The sequence below is a fragment of the Rhyacophila brunnea genome, unplaced genomic scaffold (assembly GCF_057557595.1).
Source record: "Rhyacophila brunnea isolate RB1 unplaced genomic scaffold, BYU_Rbru_1.0 scaffold_45, whole genome shotgun sequence".
Taxonomy (NCBI): domain Eukaryota; kingdom Metazoa; phylum Arthropoda; class Insecta; order Trichoptera; family Rhyacophilidae; genus Rhyacophila; species Rhyacophila brunnea.
The window spans coordinates 2,208,777-2,217,574 of record NW_028233120.1 but is presented as its reverse complement, the minus strand read 5'-3'; the positions used below and the strand labels follow the sequence as shown (position 1 = coordinate 2,217,574).

The window sequence follows — 8,798 nt, the reverse complement described above, 5'->3', positions numbered from 1 at the left end:
TAATTAAAGTGACTTCGCATTTATATAAATAGAAAAAAATTGTGTATTTTTATGTGACTTTTTTTCGATTATACACACGATATTGATTTATTGAGCTCTGCTTACAGTTACAAAAATTTTCCTGTTATTCAAATTTCGTTTCATATGAAAAATTCCGCTAGATATACACGTATTGGGGCCTTTATATATTTTTATTGTGAAAATTGGCATCAAAATATCATTATATTTAATATATTTTGCCGTATATAATAAATAAGATGGTACCTAACAGCAATATTATGAACCAATCTAATAAAATTGATGTAAAAAACATATATAATAAAATAAAAGGTATTTTAATGTAGTATGTCTAAAGTATCTTATATTTGCGATTATAGTGCACTCACGATATTCTGATCACAAAATAAAAAATGATGAAACGAAAATAAAACCCTGAAAAATTTTATGCTTTAGTTGAATTATTTTATCACGTATTTATATATTATGAAATTGCTATTAACTTGCATAATTATATATTTTATATTTTAAAAACGTAATTTTATGTGTATTATAAGTGTATTTATCTCTATTAATCATTCATAAAAAAAACTTATGATTTTATGTTTTATATGATTAAAAACTAGATGGTTTATCAACATATTCTTCCTAGGCGAATTTTATCGTGCTTTGTAGCATTTTAAAAAAAAAGCATTAATATAGCTCTTATTTTAGCCGAAATAATAAATTAGTATCAACAAATTTTTTTCCGTTCTTTTCTTTTTAGAATCCAAAGTTGCTTACTTGATCAAATTTATTGTACTGACAATTAAATGATAGCAAAAAAAGTTTAGTTTACATCATAAATAAATCTGTGAATGACGGGTCAATGATTTTTATAATGTCAAAATTAAATCATTATTTTATATAGACTTTGATATACAATTAATTTACGAATAGTTTTTTTTTCGATAATCCCAATAAATTTCGTTATTTTTTTTTTATTTAGAAGCAACATGTAAAAAAGGTATTAAAACAACAGGATAAAAATTTCTAATGTAATTTATGCATAGAAGCGCAAAATAAAATCTTTTTTTTTAAAATTACACATTTTGTTCAATCTCTATTGAATTTAAAATTTAATCCGAGATGAAACTTCTAATAGCGATATATTTATAAAATCTATAAAGAGATATATCTTTAGAAGATAATACTTATCATTTTGTTTTTTATAGCAAAATTTTATTTAGTAAAAATTATATACATTCTGAAATCCTATAAATTCTTGATATTTGGTTTTATTCTAGAAGTTTTTTTTATTTGTAGTTGATAGGTTTAAATCACCAGAAAAACAAAGTAAAATCAATATATAAATGAGCCTATCTACTTTTTTATAATAAAGTATATAAAGAATTGTCTAAAAATATGATATGGCGATCTATCTTGCGCCTATAATACAAGTTCTTGCAAAATTCTAATATTACCATTGTAGCAATTTTTGCTATAATATTATCGTGGATGTAATAATTTTCGCTATACCTGTTTAAAATCTAGATCGATGATTATAAACTAAATCAAGTTGAAATGATTTTGAAAAAAATACTTTAAGTACAAGTGTACTGATAAACATAGTAAATTTTTCGGACTAGATATTTAAAGTAAAAATTTTTTTTTGTACAAAATTCATATGATAAAATATTTAGGCAAATAAAAAGAAGAAAATTTCTACGTCAAAGATAAAATAAATATGGTTAATATACCAAGAGATAGAAAATTATTAATCATTTTAAAAAAGACAAAAAATCAATCGATTAAGAATTCGAATGAACAATGATTATTTCTAAAATGTGCTATAGGCAGGAAAAATGGAGCAAAAAATTTTGAAAATCATGACTTTTTTTGATAAGAAACAATAAGAACTTCTTTTTAAAATTTATTTTGGGTTTCACACTGCATCACTTCTTATTTATGCATTACACAATATTTATCTAAAAGATTTTTTTTAATCTCGACCAGATAATGCTTAATTTACACTTAATAACGAAATGAACGTCAATATTGGAATAATATCGTTTGTATCATACAAATTTAAATCATAGGGATATTAGATGCGCTTATTAAGAGCTTGGTTATTTTTTTTCCTATTCAACTTCATTTTTTAAATGATCTATATAGAATATAGAAGACTAGAAAGGCATTTAAAATCATTTCATTACAAAGCGAAATGTTCTATAATTTATATTTTTTTCTTTTACTGTGGGAACCATATTAGGGTGAACATTTCTTTAATAATAAAAACCAATCATTTGCACATGTTTATTCGAATATATATTCATGTTATTTCAATTAACATCCGGCTAAAGTATCGGAATCGACCATTATTTATTTTTGTAAGTATTATAGTCACGCCAATTATTCTTTTATAATCATAATATGCAATAAAATTTTAATACTTTGTAATTCTATTATCTGTTAGACTGATTTTATGTGAATTTTGAGCGCCTGGTCTTCATGGGGTGGCTTCTCTATATATTTAAGAGCTAATTTTCATATTTTCCCGCGCAAAACTTTAGATTACTCTATATTAAAGTTTTTCAAACATATCATTATTACAGTCTTACTAAATACGCTTCTTCGCTCAAAACCTATACATTCAAGTGTTTTTTTCAATATTATTGTTTGTGAATATGCTTCCATTTACGTTGGCACCCCATAATCATAATGTACGAATTAAAATATCTTGTGACAACAGCATCCCATTTTATGACATAGCGTGCTATTCTTGTTTTCATGTGGGGGCTATAATATTTTTTAATTATGGGTTACGTTTCTTTTTATCAATTTCATCAATTTGATGCAGCATAGTAGCTTGGTAATATTTTATAAGAACCTTGATGCATCTTTTGACACCTTCCTCTGATATATATATTGAAGGAGTGGCTATTTATTTATTGTCTAAGTTTCTTTTTTTATCTATTTAGACGTGGTCAGCCCATTGGGAATATAGCACAACTCCTTGATGCATCTTTTGACACCTTCACCTGATCAATCTTCATAAACTGAACTTCTTCTCTTAAATGAGATGTGTTCAAGTGTCTTGCGAAGTGTGTGATCTTGCATTTATGCTTCTACTTCGTCTGCGATTTTTAACTCCTTAACACATTTTTTATGAAATTTTTAAGCAATATCCCAAGTCAATACAATATGGGGAGGCTAAATATAATTTTTGTATAATATTGTAAAATATATTTCATTTTTGGAAGCAATAAGTTTCATTGTAAGGTGTAAGCGATACCAACTGAAGCGAAACATGCGCGCAAACAATAAGATTAAGGAAGAAACTGGAGCTAGTAAGTCTTGAGAGACGAAGATTGTAAATATTATGAGGTGGAAAGAAGTATCAGCCAAATCAGTTCCATAAAACAACCTAAAGTTTGGCTTGACCAACTATAAAAAGCCAAAAATAATCGACCCATAAATAAAAATCAGTATCGTTGGAATCAATATAAAAAAATATGAGGTTATATATAGAGAAAAAAGGGGCACTTAATGTGAAAAGAAAAATATTTTTGTGTAAATATCGATATTTTAAATCATTTCAAGTAATTTTGAAAAATAAAAGAATTTGAGATATTGTGTATGCAAATATAAAGATCCAAACTAGGTTCAAAATATAATTAAATGAGATTGATATTGACCTTTTGTTTTTTATGTATTTTAATCCTTATACTTTAAAAAACGGAAATAAATCTTAAAGTATTTTGTAGATTTTTGTGTCTAATTTTATAAAAATAATTCCGAAGTATAACAGAAAATAATAAATTCTCATATTTTTGTTGCAATAATATTTGCAAAAAATCGTACTAATTGATTTTTGTTCTAAAAGTAATGCTAAATGTGAGCCTGTGTGATATTATTGATTTATATATCTATGAATATTCGTTTAAGTAAAATTGTTTAAAAAATGAATTGATAATTGCTGTAGGCCTATAAAATTAATAACAAATATGAAAAGTTGTGTGACAGCTAGATTTATCTCCTGTCCTTTTCAATCTTGCAAATTTAGAAGATGCGTATCATATATTTAAGTCTATATATTATTTTTCTATTCTTTTGTATTATTTTATCTTATATCTTTTAGTCAACTAATAAAAACTTTAGTTTGCTTTGTAGAACAGATTTAACATATACGTCTTTCAAATACATCACTTATAAATATAAACTCTTTTAAGACTTATAAACCTAAGTGACTTACATCACTCTAAAGTTTGAGCTCAAATCTACGTTTCCGATGGAATTTATAGCCCATTAATTTATTGTTTATGATGTATATTTTTTAAATTTATTCTAAAAATTTGAGATTTATATGTTCATTAAAAATTCTATAAAGAATTGTTTCTGATTTTTTTAATTTCATTGATGTGTATTAACACACCCTTTAAATGAAGACCCGTTACACCGCGACGTCGATTCAATTTGGATTTTATTCTCAACACGAGATTCGTTCAATGTCGGTAGCAGAAATAAAGCTACCATTTGGTTTTGATTCATTTAATCATCCAGTTCCAAACGGTCTTTATGATCCACGGCTCGGGCCACTTGGTGATCGATATCCATCGTGTGTGACATGTACTTTAAATTTCCACGAGTGCCCAGGTCATTTTGGGCATATAGAGTTAAAGGAGTTACTTTTCAATCCGCTTACCTTTGATCTCCTGCATATTTTATCGAATGCATTTTGTTTCCATTGTAAGTATTTCAAGATTACAGAAAAGGAGCGATTACTTTTTTTTGCAGAGTTGACATTACTAAGACGTGGGCATTTATTTAATTATTCAATTAATGATCTTCGGTCCGAGGATGATTTAGATGTTATTCATAAACGACTTAAAGAAATTTTAGAGGGGATTGATAGTTGTGGTTTTATTCCTAGTGAACATCAAAGGGTTGTTATGACATTTTTAAAGAGAGTTTCAGCTGTTAAAAAGTGTGTTAATTGTAATTTGTCGAGTTTTGTGTATAAGAAAAGTAAGAATAAAAATATTATGGTGGATGGGGATGTAGTTTATCCACGGGTTATGCGTAGTCGGCTTCTTCCTAGTTTTCATGTTGAGGGTGAGATACTTGGGGTAATGTTTGATGGTTTTAGTGCAGATAATTTTTTTTTGAAGTATGTTCCGATTACACCCAATAAATTCAGGCCAATTACTTATATGAATAATAGTGTTCATGAGAGTCAGCACAATTATGTTTTGTCTAGGATTGTTATGGGGAATGTTGATAGTGATAAAGGTGTTGAGGAAGAGGTTGATGTTGATCGGAATATTTTGCATGGATGTTCAACTGAAGAGTCAAGTGCGGTGAACCGAAGGGGGAGTTGTGATGATATGATTAGTAATGCTTCATATGGAAGTCTTTTAAGTGTTTCGAAGCGAAGGAATAGTGGTGATGATATTGGAGGTTCTACTTCTACTGAATCTTTTAGGCATAAAGATACAGATAGCTTTTATAGTGATGATAAATTAAATTCCGTTTATATTGATTCATGCAATGGATGCATAGATGATATAGAGATAGAACAAGATTCTAGAATACCTAAAACTGTATATACGGCAGAAGATGATGCATTAAACGGAGAAAATGTATCTAAAAATACCAAATTAAATGCAAATAAAAGAACAATACCAATAGACAATACATCAGCTACGGATATACCACCTAGAGAGAATATAATCACTGACGGGACTTCGAATCATATAGTTCAAGGAAAAGCTCTTATGACTTTCAAGAGGGATCAAAAAAATCGAAATGATGATGATGTATGTAATACCATAGATCTGGATAATAGTTTTGAGACTTATGATGAGCCTGTGAAAAATTTATTTACCAGAAATATCAATGCATCAAAAAGCAATTATGAAGATGAAAATATTGATGAATTGAATTTTAAATCACGACTTAATGCAAAGGACATTATTTCACTCCAAAAGACTATCAACATTTTCTTTGATTCATCTTCAAAAATGGGAAGAGATCCAAGTATTGGAGTCAAACAGAAACTAGAGAAAAAGGAGGGGTTATTTAGAAGACACATGATGGGTAAAAGGGTCAACTTTGCAGCGAGATCTGTTATTTCCCCCGATCCGCATCTTCATACACGAGAAATTGGAATTCCTCTGGTTTTTGCGCAAACACTTACGTTCCCTGAATATGTTAATGGTAATAATCACGAGGCTATGGTGAATGCAGTCATCAATGGACCCAAATACCCCGGGGCGAGGCATCTCACTGTCATAAATCCGAGGCATAAAACACCCATAAAATACGATCTTTATAATCTTCCCGAAAGGAAGAGAACAGAACTTGCTAATCGACTGCTGTATAAAGAATCTATTGTCCATAGACACCTTCAAAACAATGACATAGTTCTTGTTAATCGACAACCAACCCTTCATAAGCCTTCGATTATGGCACATAGGACGCGCGTTCTTCCTGGTGAAAAAACTATAAGAATGCATTATGCCAACTGCAACTCTTATAACGCCGATTTTGATGGGGATGAAATGAATGTTCATTTTATGCAAGATCATCTTTCACGATCCGAGGGTTATATGTGTATGAGTACCGATCATAACTATCTTTCTACAACCAATGGATCACCAGTACGAGGGCTTGTCCAGGATCACATTGTTGTGTGTGCAAGATTATGTCTCGTGGGTGAATTTATGGGAAGAGAAGAATTTATACATTACATAAGTGGGTGCGTGGTTTTAGAGGACGAATCAAAAGGATTTCTAATTCACGAAAGTAATTTGATAGCAAACACCGATAACTATAATGATTCTCGCAGCAGAAAAAAACAAGGAAACAGATACTTCGTCCCTAAGCCAACTATAATTAGACCGGTAGTTATGTATACTGGTAAACAAATAATAACTAGCATTCTCAAATCGATGAATATATATATTGACCATACTAGTAGTTCTAAAATGAGGAGCTTGGAGGAAGGAAAGATTATAATTAGAAATGGTGAATTGCTTGTTGGCGTGCTTGATAAAAATCAAATAGGCCCTACAATGGATTCTTTAGTTCATGTATGCGGAGAAAAATATGGTTATTCTATATGTAATGAAATTTTGACTAGTTTTGGAAGGGTTATTAATAGAGTTATGATAAGACAAGGATATAGTGCCAGGCTTGATGATTTAATCTTGGAAGATGATTGGAACCACGTTAGAAGCGAAGTTTGCCGAAAAGGTGAAAAAATAGCAATTGGCGCATCAGAATCTGTTATATATAGAAGAGATGAAACTATTCAAGGTCAAAATAATTTATCGAATGGTGAAGAAAACCCAGATGATTATTATAATCAAAAAGAAATCAAATTAATCGGAAACAAGAAATTTAAAAAAGATAATTTCACCGAAAATACAAATATCTTGATTGATCCGCTATTTTACACAGATATGAATAAGTTAAATCAGTTCGATAGTCTTGTAAAAACAAAGATGAATGAAATAACCTCTAAAATATACCAGAATAGTGTTTCTAACGGGCAATACATCCCATTCCCATACAATAACATGTCTCTAATGATAAATTCCGGGGCTAAAGGATCAATGGTCAACTTGGGTCAAATAAGTGGTCTTCTAGGTCAACAGGAATTAGAAGGAAAAAGAGTTCCCTATATGATCTGTGGAAGCACACTTCCGTGTTTTAAATCATGTGACATTCGACCACAGGTATCAGGATACATCTTTGGAAGATTTCTAGATGGAATCAACCCTGCTGAATACTTCTTTCATTGTATGGCAGGAAGAGAAGGTTTGATTGATACGGCCGTTAAAACGTCGAGAAGTGGATACCTCCAAAGATGTCTCATCAAATCAATGGAAGGAATTGTTGTGGAATATGACATGAGTGTTCGAAATGAGGGTGATATTGTGCAGTTTTTGTACGGCGAAGACGGATGCGATCCTATTAAAACAGTATTAAAGAAGCGATTAATAAATGAAAAGTATTCAGAGCTATACTACCGAGAAAAAAACGACATCGAATGCAATTCCGAATCTAACTGGATACTAGAAGAAGGTGATAATAAAGATAAAGTCGGAAAACCACACAATAACATAAAATATACAAATAAGCTTCAAGATTCCGAATACGCAGAATTAGAAGTTGATAAAAGAGTTGGAAGGGCATTTAAAGATAAAGAGTCCACCAAAAAAGTAGATAGTTTGAAATCCATTTACGGAGGTAAAAGAGGAAACATCAAAAAAAAATTAATTAAAGAAAACACCAATATTTCCATTCCATCTGAGTTACTGTCAATATGCGGTGTTTCCCCAGGAGAAGCGGTTGGGATTCTAGCAGCACAGGGAGTAGGAGAGCCTTCTACACAGATGACACTTAACACCTTTCACCTAGCTGGGGTGGGTTCAAGGAACGTGACTCTTGGTATTCCAAGACTCGTTGAAATTTTAATGGTAGCCTCACGAAACATCAAAACACCTGTGATAAACGTCAATTTAATAGATGATAATAAAGAAGCCACCACTAAACATATATCTAAAGATTCATGCAGTTCATCATTAGAAGAAAGAAAAACAAAAATTTTAGACAAAATAAAAAAGAAAACATTGATGGATATAACAAAAAAAATTAAAATCGAAGAAACAGAAGATAATACATTCAGAATAACTATTTTACTTAGAGAAAAATTTGGTTCTCAAACGTTGAAAAAAAAACTTAACAAACTGATCGAATATAACATAAGAAAACTCGACAAACTCAAATACTGTGGTATTGAAATGGAAAATGCA

General features: G+C 29.9%; 1 protein-coding gene across 1 annotated transcript; it reads left to right on the top strand.

The window, feature by feature from the left end:
* The first annotated feature begins 5,999 nt into the window (after positions 1-5,999).
* Positions 6,000-8,346, top strand: LOC147066624 (uncharacterized). Its single transcript, XM_085955116.1, has 3 exons — positions 6,000-6,736; positions 6,827-7,070; positions 8,326-8,346. Exons 1-3 carry the CDS (start codon positions 6,000-6,002, stop codon positions 8,344-8,346), a joined length of 1,002 nt encoding a protein of 333 aa, XP_085811242.1.
* Positions 8,347-8,798: the final 452 nt, after the last annotated feature.

What these genes read in the sequence shown, in the direction of transcription:
- LOC147066624 (XM_085955116.1), top strand. Translation starts at nt 6,000, where the DNA reads ATGGGAAGAGATCCAAGTATTGGAGTCAAACAGAAACTAGAGAAAAAG. An exon ending in TTTATACATTACATAAGTGG is followed by an intron (nt 6,737 to 6,826) that starts GTGCGTGGTTTT and finishes TGATTCTCGCAG; the next exon opens with CAGAAAAAAACAAGGAAACA. An exon ending in CAATGGATTCTTTAGTTCAT is followed by an intron (nt 7,071 to 8,325) that starts GTATGCGGAGAA and finishes GTGTTTCCCCAG; the next exon opens with GAGAAGCGGTTGGGATTCTA.